This window comes from Canis lupus, chromosome 19 (assembly GCF_048164855.1).
Source record: "Canis lupus baileyi chromosome 19, mCanLup2.hap1, whole genome shotgun sequence".
NCBI classification, from domain to species: domain Eukaryota; kingdom Metazoa; phylum Chordata; class Mammalia; order Carnivora; family Canidae; genus Canis; species Canis lupus.
In genome coordinates this window covers 5209333-5228692 of record NC_132856.1, presented here as the reverse complement: position 1 = coordinate 5228692, position 19360 = coordinate 5209333, and the positions used below count along the sequence as shown (strand labels likewise).

The window sequence follows — 19360 nt, the reverse complement described above, 5'->3', positions numbered from 1 at the left end:
TTGGCACCCTGCAGCCCTGTGTGAGGGGGATTCACACACGTTGGGCCAAAATGGAAGGAGCATGGGGATACTGTGGCTCAGTCCAGGCTTGTGATATCTCAGCAACACATCCTGGTCTCTACCTGCAGACAGGTCTGAGGCTGGTCTTCTGCCCGGAGCAGCATGAACACTCAGGGCTTGTAGGATTCGGGAGAGTGGAGTTTGGGGAAGCCATGCTGGATCTAACTGTCAAGCGCTCTGTATGTTCTAGGCAATAAACTAAGGACTCACTTGATGTGTGTGAACAGTGGTCTCCACACTCCCAGCATGCTGGCCACTCTGAAGTAGAAGTGGCTGCCGCCCATGTGGACTCCAGTCTAATGCAGACCTGGCCCTGTGTATGTCCGGGCCCTGTCCACCACAGACATTGCTAATTGATCCTGGCACACTTTTTTGCCTGGTGCTGATTCTACTTTAGGAACTAGTTCCATGCACCCCCACCCTCTGTCCTGCCAGCTGTTGCAAGGCAGTCAAGTTGACAGGTGTTTGCAACACTTGTTCTGAAAGGTGTTAGGAATCACAAGAGGTTAAGGAATCGCCTAGGCCAAGAGTAGGGAACTGGTACGGGTTCAGTCATTGCAGCCTTGAGGTGACCAGTCTGTCAGAAAGATTGGTTTCTTCTCAGTTTTAGGGTTTGCTTGTTGGTGTTTCTTTTTTTATTTCGTTTTGATGTATATGTAAGTTGTTTGTGTGGTTCCAAAGCTAAGTGTCTATTAGAAGGATACTCAGAAGTCTTGCTTCCATCCCCATTTTGGGGAGTCAAAAGTTATATGTGGACTTTCAAGTGGCTGGTGGGTCAGCGCCTCTAACCCCTCTGTTGTTCAAGGGTCACCTGCATATAAAAATATTGAATTGTTATGCTATATGCCTGAAACTAATATAATGTTCACTGCCAATCATATCTCAGGAAGAAAGTGAATAAATTTTTTAGAAAGGGGGCACGTTTTTCTAGGATTTTTACCAGTCACACGGTTAAGAAATAATATCAAGGTGTCATTGTCATTTCCTATTTTTATAAAAAGTATTTTATTTTCTCTCTGTGGCTTTTCAGTCCTCATATGGTTTGATCACGCTGTGGATACACAAGGAAACAGGCCCTATCCTTTCATGAGCCTGTAGGCTGATCAGGGAAGCAGACACCCAGACCAGTCATTTCCTTGCTGACACCAGATGAAGTAGGGGCCACAGAATAAGCTGGCCTCCCTGGCAGGCCAGACGTCACTGGGTGAGGGAGGAAGCAGGGGCTTCTTGGAGGAAGGAGTGGGTAGGGCTCCAAGGACGGCAGGGCAGCTTCTGTGAGGGCCTGAGCACAGGCTCTTCTGAAGGTGGGACCAGGAGAGGGGAGGCGAGGGCCAGGTGGGGAGAGCCTGCATCCTAAAATAACGAAGCCTTTCTTCCAAGGGCAGCTGGTACTGTAGGCTGACTTAGTGCAGGAGGACATGGTCAGATCTGTGCTTTCGGAAGAGATGTCAGGCAGCCCTTTGGAGGGTAGAGTTTGGGGGCAGGGGAGGGTCCAACAGGGAAGCCAGCTGACACGTAAGGACTCGGGGTGACCTCAGTGAGAGCCTCTGGAGCGGGAGATCAGCCAAGCCCAGCAGGGAGTGAGAGCAAGGCTGCAAGCCCCCCCTCAGACAGACCCCCTTCTTTATACCCCAGTTGTGTCTGCGAGGGGAGATGCCCTTGTACAGAGCAGACCACATCTTCCCAGACGTCCTGTCCCCTCTCCCTGCTGTTTCCCACAGACCCTACAGAGGCCCCGGGACCCTCAGCACAAAGATCGTGAAAGCACACGACAGCTTTTTGTAAAAAATTATTCTAATTCATCTTCCTTTATTGGATACTTTTCCGACTTACTGTTTGCTCTCTCCTTCAACAAATGATTGAGCATCGACTATGTGCCAGGCACTGTCCTAGGTGCTGGGAACAAAACAGGCAAAGAAGGTTGGCCCCCCCAAAGCTCCTCCGTATGTTGTAGAAAGTGTGGGAAAGTCAGTGGAGTAAAAAGGAAACAAATTGCCAGCAAGGAGAGGCCATCTGTGGTTTTCCCCCATCATCTGGTGTATTTCTCTGTTGGACTGCTTTATGCTTTGTAAAACGACGTGGCTGTGATCACACTCTACAGTCAGCTTCGTATCCAGCTCTTTGTAAATACTTGCTCTGGGGACCTGTATAACCTCCTATTATATATGGACATACCATGGTTTATTTAATTAGTGCCGTGTTGTGGATTTTAGATTGTTGGCCAATAATAATAAATAATAGCGCGTGGAAGTCTTGTTGCACATGAACTTGTTTCTCTCCTTCCTGTTCTAGTGTTACTGGTTAGATGCCAGAAGAAGAGTTCTCTGGTTCAAGGGCTATTGATGTTTTCAAGGCTTTTACCGATTATTTTTCGGGCTACACAAATCAGTTTACCTCCCACCCCTCAGTAGTACATCAGGATGGGCACATAGTTCTTCCCAGGGCTCTCATATGCCTTTGGATCTTGACAGCAGCCCTGACGGTGTTGCTGATGAGCACACCAAATTCCAGAGAGGGGTTGGGGCTTATCTGCCTTCCACGGGGGCAAGTCGGTGGCAGGGCAAGGCCTCCCTGCATGTGCAGTCCAGAGGAATGCTGACTCTCCTTTCTTTCCTCCACAGACCGTGGATCCCTCCTCTGTCGCCTTGGTGACTCTCGGCTCCTCAAAGGAGATGCTGTTCGAAGGAGGTCCCAGACCCTGGGTCCTTGAGCCTTCCAAGTTCTTCCGGAACATCACCTCCGAGGACGCAGACAGCATTAGTTTGGCTCTCTTTGGGCCTTCTACCTCCCGGAATTACCAGCAGCACTGGATCCTTGTAACCTGCCGGGCCTTGGGCGAGCAGGTGAGAGGGTGACCGTCCCTAGGCCCATCACGTCCAGAGGGAGGGGTCTAAAGTCACACTCCTTGAGTACCCTGCTGTGCTTACAGCACCATTTCTCAGAGAGGCAAACTGAGGATCAGTGAGGTGGGATGACTGGATAGGCAGGTTGATCAGGGTGCAGGAGTTGGATGGGACCCTGCCGATACACAGTGGCTTTGCTAGAGGCACCAGTCCTGGCTCCCCTTCCACTACTGGGATACTCTGTTCTCTCTCTGGGCTTCATTTCCCGCTGCCAAATTGGGGGATGGGATGACACCAGGGGTCGCAGTCAGAGTCAAGCAGCTACCATAAAGGAGCGAGACCTAAGCCCAGGTTTCGCAGATCTTTTTTTGGCATTTCAAGATAAGGTATTTTTTTCTGTGAAATCTCTTGAGTTTTGTTTCTCACAATGCCAAAAACCAGAGAAATCAGGAGACTGGGTGGGCTGAACACATGTCTGTGGCCTGAACTCTTGCACTGCGGGAGTGGGCTAGAGAAAGCAATGGCTCGCCCGTCCAGGCCCCTGTGCCTGCCGCCCCGGAAGTCAGGACCACATGCTCATTTTGCTTATAGTGGGGATATAGCCCACCATTCATAGGGTGCCCCGGAGCCGGGGAACAAAAAGCAAGGTGGGAGACCAGCGGGGATCAAGAAAAGTAGGAGAGAGCCCATGTCTTAAGGGAAGTGGAGAATCCCCTTGCACATGCAGAGAATCTCAGTTGATGTTAAAACACACGTGCCCACATCACCCAAGGTACCTTTATGGAGCTTGCCATGCCAAGACTGCCTGGTGTGCACAGAAGAGATGCACAGTGAAAGGCTCTGATTCCCACTTTGTTTTGTCTTAAAAAAATTTTAATAAATGTTTAAAAAATTAAATAAGAAAAATTAATAAGAGCATAAATTTAGTCCACAACGAAGTTAGAGACGTTTCTCCTCCCTAGCTTGGCTTGCTTATCTGAGTCCCCACTGGGCCATAGGAGTTGGCGCCTCCAGGGCCCTCCCTCTGCTGTGCTCTGTGCCTCCCGTCCTTGGGGCATTGCAGTGGAGGCCGAGGGGCTGCAGGTCAGCGTGGAAACCACCCTTAGTCCTGTCTTGTGGTCAGGAAGGGTGAGGGGCGCTAGGACCAGACCGCTGGGTCCTACGGAAAGCGTGTGTCATTTGAGGGGCCCGAGGTGCTCCCTCAGGACGGGTCATTAGATGTGGTCCTCACAAACTCAGGCTGAGCTTTATTTCTGAGGTCCCAGCTCTAAAAGCAGATTCAAATTTCCCTCTTTTGTTGCATCTTTAATCTTGGTTTCTATGCAGCCAAGTGAGCTTCTCTCAAAGAGAGAGAGGGCGCGCAGGCCGAGGCCCCCTGCATGTCCTCACAGGGTGGGCCCCCCATGGCCCCTTCTCTGGCCAGTCTGCCTTTCACAGCCTGCCACGGTTGCACCTCATTACGAGGGATCTTCCGAGTCAGTGTGGGCTCCTCATTTAAAAAACCACAGGCTTGTGAATTCGCTCTTATGACTATTGGGGTCTTCAGAGAATCCTGGGAAGCTGTGAGGCATCACCCACCCCCTTCCTCCCTGGGTCGCGGAGCAGACAGTGGTTCGGCCAGCGTTTGTCTGAAGGCCTCTTGCATGTTGAGAGAGCACTCCCCCATACGTGTCACTGGACTTTTGTAAGCCCCTGGTGGTGCTGGGCTCACCTTCCCATTCTACAGAGCAGCAAACTGAGTCTGATGGAGCTGGATGGTGAGGCCAGGCTCATGTGGGGCAGGTCATTGTCCTCTCATTACTCTAACTGCTCCTCCACTCTGGCAGGTCATCGCCCTCTCCGTGGGGAACAAGCCCAGCGTCACCAACCCCTTCCCTGCACTGGAGCCTGCCGTGGTGAAGTTCATCTGCACCCCGCCCTCCAGGCTCACCCTGACCCCCGTCTACGCCAGCCCCCAGCTAGACCTGTCATGTCCACTTCTGCAGCAGAACAAGCAGGTGGTAAGTGAGTGGTTCTGGGGGTGGTGGTGAAGGTGACGGGTCGGCACTGCGCCACCTCATCTCCGTGCTCAGGCACCCCTGCACAGCACCTGCTTTTATCCAGCTCTAGCTTATCAGGGGGCTTAAGACTCACACAGGGAGGAGACTCGCCTGGAGTCACAGGCTAGTGGCAGTGCCGGGTGGAAGCAGAGTGCCTCTGGTCCCAGACTCGGCTCCCCTCACTGTGTGGCACTTGGCCATTGGTAAAATCTCATCATCTGCTTCTGTGACTTAGGGATGTTGAGGTGGGGCTGCGGTCTGTGGGCAGAGTGTGTGTGTGTGTGTGTGTGTGTGTGTGTGTGTGTATGTGTGTGTGGTCAGAGTGGGAGCTACAGGGAGGGGTGACCAGCTCTAGCATTCTCTGTTGGTGGGGGTGGGGAGGCCTGTGTCAAACATAATTGTGGGAGGGAGAAGAAAATCACTTGGGGGTGGCTGTGACATGCAGGGATGGAAGTGAAACCCATAGGTCTGGTCCCCTTGGGCTTACGGCCAGTCTAGCCCTCCACCCTGGGACACCCAGAGACCAGATGACAGATGCGGGGGACTTCAAAGCCCTTCTGTTCAGGGTCAGGGGTATGAACACCCTCTGGGCTCGCCCTGGCCCCCAGTCCCTTCTCAGAGGTAGAGACTTAGGCAGGCTGCTTTTCCCTCATTCCTTCAATGTATATTTATCCAGCACCTTCTGTGTGCCGGGCCCAGAGTTCTGGGTTCTAGAATACAGAGTACTCGATACAGGTGAGGCACCTGCTGCCTGGAGGGGACAGGAGACCAGGAGGTCCACAAATAGTAGACAAGAAGGACAGGAGGTGGGAGGTGCTGTGGAGCAAGTGAGGGGGTGCAGGACAGCTACCAGGGAGGCCACTTCAGGTGGAACCAGGAAAGGCCTCGGTCAGGAGGACACACACCACGTCAGGCCCCGTGATCAGGAGATGCTGGCCAAAAAGAGCTAACATAAGGGGTCCCAGGCAGGTAGAATGGCAAGTGCAAAGGCCCTGAGGCTAGACTAGGTCTCTGTGTCCCTGCTGCCCACACACGGTAATTAGAACAGTTGTATGTGCCAGGAGCTCTGACCCATATGCCTTGTTCCCTGTCACCAGGACCATTTGGGAGGCCCCGGCTTGTTCCATCCCCTTCATGGGTTTGCCCATGAGGCTCAGATGTAGGCAGGGTCCCAGAGACAGAGTGGATCTGCCCAGCTCCAAGTGCAGTGCCTCGGAGGGCCCTGCGGCCGCTTCTCTTCTCCCAGCCGTGGCCCTGTGATCACCCCTAAGGCGTGTCCAGCTGCCTTTGTCCTGGTGGGTTCTGAGGGGCCCTGTGTCTCCTGGAGCCCCTTCTAGGGACAGGGCCCTCTTACCTCTTTGCTGTTTGCCCTGAGAGGACTCACTGCATGTCCTCTCGGCACCTAGTGGAAGCTTTCTGAAGCTGCTTATGTGGGCAGCCTCTCCTCCAGGCAGATAGATTTGGGGTTTGGCTCCCCTGTGGGTGCAGGAGGAGAATAGCTTTGCGTTTGGTCAAAGTACATTTCTTTGAAGCTCTGCGGGGGGTCCCAGACTCCAACAGTTCTCCCTGTCTGGAGTGCGCCTCTGCCTCTCTGCCTTCAGCCTTCGTGTCCCCTGCAAGCTTGGTTGACTTTTCTCCCCGCTTTTCTGATGGGCTGCTGCCCTCTCTCAGGCTCTCCCGATCCCTCAGCTCTGAGGTGAGTGGGCGTGGGAGCCCCACTGCTGCCCCAATGCTGGTCCCTTAGGAGTCAGTGCCTCGGCAGTGTCGGTTCAAGTGAGGATTCTTGGTGCCCAGCCTCGGAGCGCTCTCCCACCGACCCCACAGGGGCCGGCCAGGGCATACCTGCCTGTGTTCCCTCTTGACAGGTGAGGAGACCCGGCTCCGAGCCTAGATAGAGCTCCTCTGCAGGCTTGTCACCATGAAGCCACGTTCACCTCCAGCTCAGGCCTGGGTGTTGGTGGCAGGGAGCAGATGGCTGTCATTCCCAAGCTGAAAGTCTGTGTGTTCGGGACTAAGGAAAGTCTCCCTGATTTTGGGGGCTGTTGAGATGAATGTCCTAAAAGCTTCATATTTTAGATCACTTTTATATGTATAGCAGATTATCCTTGAAGAATGTAATCATGCTAAGTCTGGACTTTTCTGGAAAACCTGGCCTATCAGTCCACTGGGTGTGAGGCCAGGAGTCCAACAGTAGCTGATATCAGTAGGGATTGACGGCTGGGTCAGAATTCCTCCTCAAATGACACTGGGTGACTGTGGTCTCCTAGGATTGTAGGGGACAAACATAAGTGGACCAAAGGTGTTCAGAGTGCAGAATGTTACACTTCTTACCCTGTTGTCTGCTTAGACCCAGCCAGCAGCTTCCCATTCCCCCAGAGCAAAAGCCAAGGCCCTTGTGTGGCCTGTGATCCCCGAGTCCTGGCCCCCGTTAACGTCCCACCCCACTCCACCCATGCTTGGACTCCCGTTGTGCCGTGAGCACTCAGGAACGGGCCGTGTGTGCATCCTGGAGATGCTGTTCCCGTTGGCTTGACTTCCCTCCTCTCCCAGTCCCCAGGCCTCCCTCCCCACCTCCTTCACTTCTTTATTCAAATGTTACCCCTCGGGAGGGTGCCTCAGCATTTAGACCTTAACCTGAACTTTCAACACTTCACATTCTGGTTCCCTTCTTCCTCTGCCCCCAAGCTCTTTACATCATCTGACACTGTAGAATTTACATGTTTCTTTTCTTCTTTGCAAGTCTCTAGAAAAGAGCCCAGCTCATGGGAGGAGTTCAGTCAGCTGTGATGGATGAATGAGCACACCGTGCCTGTGTCCCTGTGTCTTCTGCCCCTGGTTCTGTCGGGCTCAAATGCCTGGAGAAGCCAGGTGGGGTCTGCTGAAGACAGGGGGTAGGGGGGTGGGAGTGCAGACCTGGATGGAGAGCAAGTACCTGTCCACAGGATAGCCTGTTCAACCTCAGGCTGGCCAAACCTTCCTATTTGCAAAGAAAAAGCAGGCAGCTCTGTGCATCTTCCTTGTGTAAGTGTCTTTACATGTTGGGCACTGGCCAAGTGAGCTGTGTGTCTGGCCATCTGTTGACTGTGACCTCTGGGTCAGCCCAGGGCTGTCTCTTTGGACTCAAAGATGACAGGCAGCGGAGCACGGCTCTGAATTGGCTCGTGTGTGTCATCGATCTCACTTGCCAGGAAATAATGGACCTCAGACACAGAATTGCGAGGCCATCCATCAGGCCTGGAGTTCCAGAGCTGTGAGCTGATCGGGCATGGCCCCTGCGATTTATGATCTCACTAGGGGACCTTGAGAAAGATATATCCCTGCCATGCATCCTGGGTGCAGTATCAATTTAATTTTATACCTCTCCAAAGCCAGAGGCCACCCAAGATGTGTTTGCAGAGTAAATTACTGGTGAGGCCCAATCACCAGAACGGAGCTGACCAGTCAGAGTGACAGAGTGGAACGAGACTCTGGCCTGACCCCAGTGCTCTGCATAGGTCATCCTTTGTTCAGCTCACTGTGGCTGAGCACCAGTTGTGTGCCGGGAGACTGATAAGCTGGGGCTTGGATGGAGCCACTGCACGGGGGTTGGAGGGGAGGCCACAAAGTTGGGGGAGGCCTGTATGCTTTAAAATCAGACCAGCAGAGTTGTACTCCTAAACCTGTGCAACCTTGGGCAAGTTGCTTAACATCTCTGAGCCTCAGCCTTCCTGTTTATAAAATGGGGATAATGTTGTTGTCCCAAATGCCCATTGGAAGGATCCAAGCCTACCTGGCACAGGGTGTTCATGTCCTCCCCTGGTAGCACAGGGGGAGGGAAGGAGAAAGAGCGGGGCATCTAGAAAATGCTACTTCTTGTCCCTGCCTGGAGTCACAACTCCTGACTCGAATCCAGAATTGTTACAAGATACTTTGCATCCCCAGGGATTGTGCTGACCTGCATTTAAAATTTGCAATATGCTTTTGGTTCAGTGTTGTCTGGGGGCAAGAGAGCTAGCAGGACCTGGGGAGGGGCCCTCCTGGTGCCAGCCTGAAGTTCGGTGACAGCATCAGTCTGGACAGGCGAGGCTAGGCTGCAGTAACAAGCAGCCACAGATCCCAGTACCTTCACACAGCACACCACTCACTTCTTGCCTGAGCCCCATTTTCATCACAGTGAGTGGGGACCCGGCTTTGTGTCACTGTTCTCTTCCTTCCAAGACACAGTAGATGGGGACAGCCACCATGTTGGACATGGCCAGATGCCACTGCAGAGGGGAGAGCCTGGCAGGTTGCTTCCCCTGGAGTTTTTTTTTTGTTTTGTTTTTGTTTTTTTTTTTAAGATTTTACTTATTTATTCATGAGAGATGGAGAGAGAGGCAGAGACACAGGCAGAGGTCCATGCAGGCTCCATGCAGGGAGCCCGATGTGGGACTCGATCCCAGAACTCTGGGATCATGACCTGAGCCAAAGGCAGACACAACCACTGAGCCGCCCAGGTGCCTTCCTCCTGCAGAGTTGTTTTGAGTCACTTTCCCTTTCATAGTCCAAGCAAGTGACACAGTCACTCCTAACTGCAAGGACCAGACAAGTACGGTCCTGGCTTCTGGACCTGTGCTTGCAGCCTGACTACCTGTTTCCCGATTTGCGTGTTTGTTACAGTGAACCAGGCTCCCTAAAATGATCTCATACTACCCTCACTTAAAACAGAGTCCTGGGAGGTGGGTTCTGTTGGGATGCGTGGTTCTGTCTGCTTGGGTGGTGAGAGGCCGAGGCTCCAGTGCAGGCAGCGGGACTTGGATGTCCTGTACTCAGGGTCCCTGCTTCACTCCCTGCCCCCTTGCCATTCAGGCAGGGAGTGGAGGGGATGACCCAGCATCTGGGAGGAAGGAGGTGGACTTGGCATGGGTTCCAAGGGGTGGAGTTGCATGGGGAGCAAGAGGTGGTGGTAGAGTGGTTAGTAATTCAGGGTTTGGAGCTGAACCCTGAAAGCGTACCATTCATTTGCCGAGTCGCCTTTGATACATCCCTGTTTTTCCCTGGGACTCTGCTTCCTCACCTTTAATATGAGGATGACAGTTCCCATCACACTGGGATATTTGAGGATCAGGTGAGAACCTGGCTCTGAAAGGAGCTTTGCAAGCTGAGTAAGTCTGGACGTTTTAGAGGTTGTAATTGATGTTCCTATTAAACCTTGGGGGGCGGAAGTCATCCTGGAGGGGCTGGGCGTGCATGGGGCAGGGAGGAGGTGGCAAGGATGTGGGAAGGTGAGGCCAGGGAGGAAGGAGAGCAGCCTGGCTATGGTGGTGGAGGGCTTGAGGCGGGGGTCTCTTGGCCCTGGCACTCCTGACGTTTTGGGCCAGATCCTTATTTCCTGAGGGCTGTCCTGTGCCTTGTGTGATATTAGACAGTATCCTTGACCTCTACCGACTAGATGCCCATTGCGCCCCCCACCCCCCGTAGTTGTGATCATCAAAAACACTTTTCAGACATCAGTGTCCCCTGGGGGAGCAAACTTGTCCCTCCTTGAGAACCATGGGCTGGAGTAGGCCAGGTTGGACGGGGGCTATGAGGCATCTTGACAACTGGGTAGCAGTGACTTACCCTCCTCTATCACCAGGAACCAGGGAGCCCCAAACACAGCCAGCCAGAGCCAGGATGCCCTGCGTGGTCAAGAGCAGCAGTGCCTGGTTCTAGAGTGGCCAGGATGTTTGACTCTTGCCTCTTGCAGGTACCAGTCTCTAGTCACCGCAACCCCCTGCTGGACCTGGCTGCCTATGACCAGCAGGGACGCAGATTCGACAACTTCAGCTCTCTGAACATCCAGTGGGAGTCAACCAGGCCATTGCTGGCCAGCATCAAGCTTGACCTGCCCATGCAGCTGGTGGCCCGGGATGATGGGAGTGGCCAGAAGAAGTTGCACGGTGAGCTGGGTGCCGAATGTCCAGGAGGACAGAGTGTAGTGAAACCCTGGACAGACGACGGGTGTGCTGAGTAGGGCTCCTGGCAACTGCTACCTGGGATGGGCTGAATCCCTATTTCAGGGGTGGGCAGACAGGCTCAGGCTCAGGGTGGGTGAGTCTCTCGTCCCAGGTCGTACTCATCTGTGCCGGCCCCGGAGACCCATTCTGCTTTGAGCCATGCCGCTCCTATCAAGCTGACCGCAGCCAAAGGTTGAGGCCAGTGCGGCTCCCCGAGGCTGCACTGTGGAACTTTGCTCAGGGCCTGCTAACTCTTACGGTACATACAGTTTAAACAAACTCAGTTGTGTATTTTTAGGACCGTGGAGATAGATTTTTTAAAAAGATTTTATCTATTTATTTATGAGAGACACACAGAGAGAGGCAGAGACACAGGCAGAGGGAGAAGCAGGCTCCCTGCAGGGAGCTGGATGCAGGACTTGATCCCAGGACCCTGGGGTCACGCCCTGAGCTGAACCTCAGAGCTCAACCTCTGAGCCTCCCAGGCGTCTCCTAGGACCGTGGAGATTGCAAACCAGGAATAGGGAGGGGCTGCTTCAGAGGCCACCAGCAGGCAAAAACCCAACATCTGCTCTCCTCTCCCTGGATTCAGGTTTGCAGGCTATCTTGGTTCACGAGGCATCGGGGACCACAGCCATCTCAGCCACTGCGATGGGCTACCAGCAGTCCCACCTCAACAGAGCCAGAGTGGAGCAGCTGGTATCTTCCTGGGCCCCGGGCAGGGAGTCCCCTCCCTCCCCCGCTCACATCCTGCCCGCTGTCTGAGCGTCCTGAGCCCCCTGAGCCCCCTCCATTCACTAACCTGTCCTGGAACCTAGTGCTGTGGGCTCCCTTGAGCTGGGGTGCCTTCCTGCTGGCCCCCTGCCTCCACTACCCCATCCCACATGCCTGGCATCCAGGCAACTGGCAGGATCCAACCTGAAGGCAGCCTGGCCCTGGCCCCTCGCGGTCCCGGCACACAGCTTTGGGAACCCTCATGCTCATGCGTCCAGCCTCTTCTCCCATACGGCCCTGACCACACAGCCCAGCCAAGAATGTGCCCAGGTGGCTCGGGCTTCTGTGACTGCATGCCTGGAACGCCGTCCCCCTCCTTCCCTTTACTCCTCCCTGCCAGGTGGCCTCCTGGTCGTTGTCCCAGCCATGATGGCAGCCTCTCTGCAAAGTGGTCCCTGAAACCTAGGCACTGAAGCTGCCCCAGGTCTCAGATCCCCTCGTGCCCCCTCCCCCCACCATGATACAGACACCATCCTCCCCCATGTACACTGTTGCCACCGTCTGCATGCCCAGGGCCAAGTCCCATTGAACCTGACCTCCCTACCGCAGCATCTCCTGGGCCCTCAGGGGAGGTGCTGCTTGTGGGTGGCAAGTGGGTGCATATGAGAAAGGCATGGGAAGGGCTCCCCAGGAGTGGTCCTGCCTGGATGATCCCACCCCATCATCAGGGGAGGGGCAGCAGTCAACATGGTTGTGTAGAGGGTGAAGGCAGCAGATAATAGCTGGAAGGAGAAGGTAGACTGGGTTCCAAGAGCTCCTCAGTGCCAGGATAGGATAAGGAGCTTGGCGTTGTCTCCTGGGTAGTGGGGAGCAAGGGAAGCACTTGGAGAAAGTGGGGCCCAGTGGGAGCAGCATTGAGTCCAGCCTGGGGAACGTAGCCCTGAGGAGCACACCTGCATGCCCCTGGTGGCTTAAGCCTGGGTTGCCTGTCCCCACCTGTGTAGGAGGTCCCTTGGCTGTGGATGGCCCCTTGGCCCTCCCCCTGCAGGGCCTCTTCACTTAGGCTCCATGGCCTGTGGGTATTTCTCTAGTAATATCACCCACACCTTCACTTCCTTGGTGTCTGCTCACCCGAGAGTCCCTCCCACCCCCATCCTGTCCCCTCTGCCTTCACAACCTACCCTGGGTTCTGACACACCCTTACTTCCTGTTTGAATCCTGACATTTTTGTTTTGTTTTGTTTTGTTTTGTTTTGTTTTGTTTAGAAATACACATATATATATATTTTAATTTTTATTTATTTATGATAGTCACACACACACACACACACACGGGTCTCCAGGATCCTGGATCCTGGGTCTCCAGGATCGCGCCCTGGGCCAAAGGCAGGCGCTAAACCGCTGCGCCACCCAGGGATCCCCTGAATCCTGACATTAGATTAAATTTGCATCCTTGCCCAAGGGCTAGCACGGTGCCAGGCACTATGTAGATGCTCAGGCACGTGAGGAGCAGGTGGGTCCAGCAGTCTCCCTGGAAGGACACGTGGCAGGTGTCACACACTCAGATATGTGCACCACCCAAGGGAGTGAGGGGCTGTGCTTGTGTCTTTGTGAACCCACTGTGAGGACACCTCCTCTTCTCAGCGCCTTCACTGTTTGCCCAGGCCCAATCCCTTGCACATGCAGGGGTCATTAACTATGTACCCCCGCTTTCCTAGGGTGTGTGTGAATCATCCGTCTCATGGGGCCTGCCAGGCAGGAGAGGGTGCCAGCCTTGACAGAATTATTGGACATCTCAAAGGGATGTGGCCTCTTGGCTGGGCTCGAAGCGTGATGGTTTTACTGGGTCTTGTGTCTCCAACATAAGAGTGCCCTGGGGTGACGCCAGGACACGGGGATTTGAGTGCTGCTCTTTCAGGGGGGAAGCCCGCGGGCTGGCCCAGGGTTGGCCCATCATTGCCTTGGGTCTGATAGTGCTGCCTTGCCCCTCCAGTACGATCCTCTTGTGCCTGTGTCGGCCTCCATAGAACTCATCCTGGTAGAGGACGTGAGGGTGAGCCCTGAAGAGGTGACCATCTACCACCACCCCAGCGTGCAGGTACAGTCCTTGCCCTGCCATGTGCCACCAGGACGTCACCCCCAGGGGCCCCTTCGCCTCTGACACCCAGGCTGACCCCTCCTTGCAGGTAGAGCTGCACATCAGAGAAGGCTCTGGCTACTTCTTCCTCAACACCAGCACCACAGACATCATCAAGGTGGCCTACCAGGAGGCCAGAGGCGTGGCCACGGTGAGTGCAGGGCCCTGTCTCCACCTTCCTTGTCATTCCTCATCCCAGTGGCCTTGGGTTTAACAGATTAGATTGGTTATTTCAAAAGTAGGCACTTAATCACAATCAGATGCAATTAGCAAGGTTTTTAGAGTCTCTGATTCATTATTTGTGAAACTTGGATCCTTTGTGAGCTACCTTTGTGACTTTTGTTCCATGTCCACAAACTACCCGCACCATTAGTTAACTAACGGTTCCTTTTCAATCTTTCATTTAAAACATTGTTATATGAGCACCACTCTAACAACAATAAGAAAGATTGCTTTTGAAAGGTGTATCAGCTTTTTCTATTTTTCCATATTCTTGACCCTCTCTGTATTTGGGCAAATATTGACTTAGCTGTGCCTGAGGTATAGAAGGATTTAGCATTCCGCCTTTGTCAGGGATTGCACCGTAATTTTTTTCCATGTGCTATATAGGCTGGCTGATTTTTTAAATAGGCTTTTTACAGATTTATTTATTTATTTTAGAGAGGAAGAGAGAGAGAGAGCAGAGGGAGAGGAAGAGAGAGAGAATCCCAAACAGATTCCACACTGAGTGCAGAGCCCAACGCGGGGTTTGATCTCACAACCCCAAGATCTCAATCCCAGCCAAAACCAAGAGTCAGATACTTACCCAACTGAGTCACCCAGGCACCCTGCCTTTTGTTTTTTTTTAATAACAGCTTTCTTGTGGTTTAATTCACATTACCATACAATTCATGCACTTAAAGTATACAGGGGCACCTGGGTGGTTCAGTTGGTGAAGCATTTGTCTTCAGCTCAGGTCATATTCCTAGAGTCTCAGGATTGAGCCCAGCGTTGTCGGGCTCCCTGCTCAGTGGGAAGTCTGCTTCTCCCTCTGCTCCTTCCCTCGCCTTACCCTCTATCTTACATAAATAAGTAAAATATTTTTAAAAAATAAAGGGTGCAAGTCAATGGTATTTAGTACACTCATAGGTACCTCCAGGACTACGGTCAGGTGATTTTCATCACCTTGAGAGCATCCATATGCTCTAGCTGTCTCCTCCCTGTTCTTACATACATACACAAGAGAGTGTTGGATTTTGTCAAATGCTTTTTCTATGTCTCTTGAAATAATGATATGGCTTTTGTTTTGTATTCTGTTGATATGATGTACGATGTATTACGTTAATTGCCTTTCAGATGTTAAACCAACCTTACATTTCTGGGACAAATGCTACTTGATCATGATGTATAATTCTTTTTACAGGTAACTGGATTCCATTTGCTAGTACTTTGTTGAGTTTATGTTCATAGTCCTAAGAGATACTGGTCTGTGCTTTTCTCTCCTGGGATTTCTTTGTCCGATTTGAGTATCAGGTAACATTGGCCTCACAGAATGACTTAGCTGTTCCTTCTTATTTTTGAAAGAGTTTGCGTAGAATTGGTAATAAATAGTCTTAAATGTTTGGTAGAATTAACCAGTGAAGCCATCAGGACATGATATTTTCTTCCTGGGCAGTTTCTTGATTATTAATTCAATGTCTTCCTATGTTATAGGTCTATTCACATTGTTTCTTTTTGTGTCTTTTTTGGTAGCTTGAGTCTTTATAGGACAATTCAGGTTTTTTTGTTTTTTGTTATTTGTTTTGTTTTTGTTTTTTTTTTACACGTTTTTTTTACAACTCCTCCAGGGGTTGACCTTGGTCTTTACCTGTCTGTGGAGAGGACCTCTTCTCCTGGTTCAGTCCCTCAGTGAAGGGTGAGGAAGCATGTCATAATATTCCTGTTCTTCTCAGTGGCAGAGTCTCAGTTGGCAGGACTTCGTAGGCATGTCACTATAAATCCGAGCAAAAAACACTGTCTCTCAGCACCTGGGAATAAATGAGTGTTGTTAGAAGGCAGCATGAGGGTTGCTAGCGGTCTGAGATCATAGGAAGCTGTCCCCTGAGCATTTTTGTTCTCTTTATAAAAGAAAGAATAATTTCCTGGCCATCGCTCCTGCCATGTAAATGAGTGTTCGCTGTCACATCCTTCATATTAAAAGGAAAAGCTCAAATCGTAAATAATTCTGACTACTTGAGATATGCCTTGTTTTGCTTTATTTCTAAAGATTAAAAAAGAACTTCCCTGTTACCAGTGGGGCTCCTGGGTGGCTCAGTGGTTAAGCGTCTGCCTTATAGCTCCAGTCATGATCCCAGGGTCCTGAGATCAAGCTCTGCATCAGGTTCCCTGCTCAGTGGAGAGTTTGCTTCTTTCTCCCTCTCCCTCTGCTCCTCTTCTCCTTGCCCCACCCCCACCCCGGCTCCTGCTCTCTCTTTCACTCTCTCACGGTCTCTCTCAGTCTCTCAAATGAATAAAATATTTTTTAAAAAAGATTTTATTTATTCATGAGAGAGAGAGAGAGAGAGGGGCAGAGACACAGGCAGAGGGAGAAGCAGGCTCCCCACAGGGAGCCCGACACAGGACTCGATCCTGGAACTCCAGGATCACGCCCTGAGCCAAAGGCAGAGGCTCAATCACTGAGCCAACTAGCCATCCCTAAGTGAATAAAATCTTAAAAAAAAAAAAAAAAAAAAAAGAACTCCCATTATCAAGAAGAGGGAAGTTTCAAGTTTCAGAAGTATGTGTACAGTGCCAACAATACATGGGGGCCCCTATACTCACATTTACCTCGCACTTTACATTTTGAATAAGCCCTGAGGATGGATCTGCAGTCAGAGAACTTTCCTCCAAGAACAAGAGCTTCTGAGAGCCCATGTTGGAACAGCTGCCTCTGTAGGTAGTGAGTGCCCCATCTCTGGAGGCAGCCAAACAAGCTGGGACACTTGTCTGGAAGACTCAGGATGGGATCCCACCATTGGAGTCAAGTTTCCTTAGAAGACCTATGAGCCCCTGTTCAACTCCTACAATGTTGCAGTTGTAGGGTTACCCCTGTGCCATTCCCGTCAGCAACAGATGCCAGGCTTCTCCAGTCAAGAACCACAGCGGTTCACTCTTGGTTGTGGACTGGCCCTTGCTCATATGTCTCATCCCTTTATGGCTCTTGTGGCATGAGATGGAGTGTCCAGTGCAGGCATGACCCCCAGGACAAGCCTAGCACCAGGAGCCTCCCATGTGGCAGGTGCCACAAGATGTTCTGGAGGCACCTCAACCCCTGGGGTCACAGCTTCCCATTGGTGTGGGCCTGCGCAGAGACCATTGCACCCAGGATGGAGATAAGGTGGGTTCCCTCTGCCTCTTCCGTAAGCTGCCGGAGAAATTTTTCACGGAGCGTTGATGATCGGTGACAGATCCTAGCAGCTTCTCTCAGACGGTTGTTTCTGAAGGACGTTTACACATTTCTTTGGCATTTTCCAGCTGCTAATTAGCAACATTCTCATTTCCCTTAATCACAGAGACAAGAAAGCCCACAGCAGTTCTTCAATTAGCTCACAGAAAATGTTTCTTTCTTTCTTATTGATATACATTCAGGATGCAAGAATGGCTCCTGGGTGTGTGTCGGCTTCTGAGGGTCTCTGGAAGGGAGCCGGGAGCTCACGCACCAGGGCCATATGGAGGCTGTGCTGCCCACACAGTGCATGAAGGGCCGCGCCTGGCTGCACTGAATTCTGCGCGCACGCACCCCCAAAACTCTCCACGAGGGGCCTTTATTTCATTTTTGGCTGGCTTGCCCCTGGGAGTGTTTACCTGACTTAAATTTAGAGTTTCTTTTTTCTCACCGATTCTTTACATTTCAAATTAAGTCCTCCACGCTGAATCCATGTGATTATAAGAGCAGGGGGAGGTACCTACTGTGTGCCAGGCACTTAATACCTTTAAGTGATGCATCCATTCTGCAAAAATTGGTGTTGGTCCTGGGGCTGGGCGTCAGTGGTGAACAAATCATGAGCCACGGTGTTTCTCCATTTCCTTGGTCCTGGGCTGCACAGCCTGTCGTGACATTGCACATCCTAGGAGGTGCATCAGGAAGAAAGTTGAGGTGGGTAGCAGGTGGCAGCCGTAGGGTTTGAACTCGGGTGTGTCCTGCTCTTCTCCCTGGGGATGACCTGAGGACAGAGGGACCTGTTCCAGTCCTGGCCATGCCAGAAGCCTCAGGGCCAGCTGGGGTCCCTGGACAGATTTTCATCCAGTGTCCAAGCCAGGGCTCTTCTCAGTGCCTATGATTTTCATGTGTTCGTGGTCACCCCCTACAGGTCTCAAGGGTGTCTAGTCAGGGGCAAAGGACCCCAACACTCGCGTGGCATGGCCCAATTCACCACATACCACTGACAGGCATGCTATAATAGGAATCAGGAGCTGATGGTTCCTGTGATGATTACAAGTATTTATAGGGTCCTTGCTCTTCTATAAATGCCACCCATCAAGGGACAAGTCTGAAGTGTGTGGGGGCCCAGGGAAGCGAGGAACAGAAGTGGCACAGGCAAAACCTTGGGTCCGGGTGGGCACAAACAGACCTCACAGCTACAGCCTACTCGGGAGGGGGGCCGCCTCTGGCTCTGCCACCAGTGTCTTAATGAGCAGTAATGCATTCATCGTCTCTGAAGAGATGACAGGACTTTCCTCTTGGCTCAGTACTCACTGAAGTTCTGAGGTGGCGCTTTCAACACTTAGAAATTAGAATTCACTCTAGGCCTGGATTTTCCCCTCCTCCTATCCTGCATGCACATCCTCCTGAATGTCAGTCACGCAAGGAGATCCAGAATGCCCAGACCAGAGAACCAGACACGCCACAGCCCAGGGTTAGCGGCGAGGCAGTTCCCAGCTCTGCCACCAGCTGCCTGGCAAATGCCTTCGCTTCCCCAAGAGTAGTGTGTCTCCCAAGTGGCCCGGCAAGCTCTCCCTTGAAGCCTTCCTCGGCAGGGGCGAGGTGAGCTGGTGCGGGCCAGCAGGGAGGGTGCAGGCCAGACCACTTGATGCCGCCCTTGCGTCTGTCACCCGGAAGGTGGCTGGACGTCCAGCCTCTGGGAAATCAAGTGGAAAACAGATTGATTTCCCCATCACCATTTTCTGTCTTTGTTTAAAATGTGCAAAATGGTCCTTTCGAAGGAGAGAAAAAAAGAAAAAGAAAAAGCCTGCCATGCATTCCCCTGCGTGGGTCTATCAGCAGCCAGTGCAACATGTAATTTCGTGGTGCTGTGAAGGACGTGCCAGCTCCTGACAGCAATAACTTCTGCAGGAGGATTAGATTGGAGCCTTGAATTAGGTTTTCAAAGAAAGTTCTCATTTCTCTCTCAAAATTTAAATGTGCTTTCGTTGAGGGAAAAGGAATAAGCCAGGGTGAATCGTCCTTGGCAAAATGGGAGGCCTGGTGATTCCCAGGCGCCTACTCCCCAGCCCTTATTTAATACCACACTTGGGTTGGCGACGGCTCAGATTGCACGGGCATCGCAGTGGAATACCATCATGATTTCCGCTCTGGGATCTTTGTTAATCGACTTTTAAGTCACCGTGTGGCATAACTTGGGCACGCCTCATC

The 19360-nt window shown here is 52.2% G+C and overlaps 1 protein-coding gene across 2 annotated transcripts in view; it reads left to right on the top strand.

Annotated features, from left to right (window-relative positions):
* The window catches only part of NUP210 (nucleoporin 210), a 105300-nt gene that overhangs the window by 53297 nt on the left and 32643 nt on the right, over positions 1–19360 (top strand). For both annotated transcript variants that reach the window (XR_012011492.1, XM_072784974.1), the window contains exons 15-20: positions 2682–2903; positions 4730–4903; positions 10650–10842; positions 11492–11598; positions 13606–13710; positions 13799–13900. Coding sequence is in view for 1 of the 2 variants with exons in the window: in XM_072784974.1 (XP_072641075.1) it covers positions 2682–2903; positions 4730–4903; positions 10650–10842; positions 11492–11598; positions 13606–13710; positions 13799–13900 (903 nt within the window). In the remaining variant the exon portion in view is untranslated. The remainder of the gene's footprint in view (positions 1–2681; positions 2904–4729; positions 4904–10649; positions 10843–11491; positions 11599–13605; positions 13711–13798; positions 13901–19360) is intronic.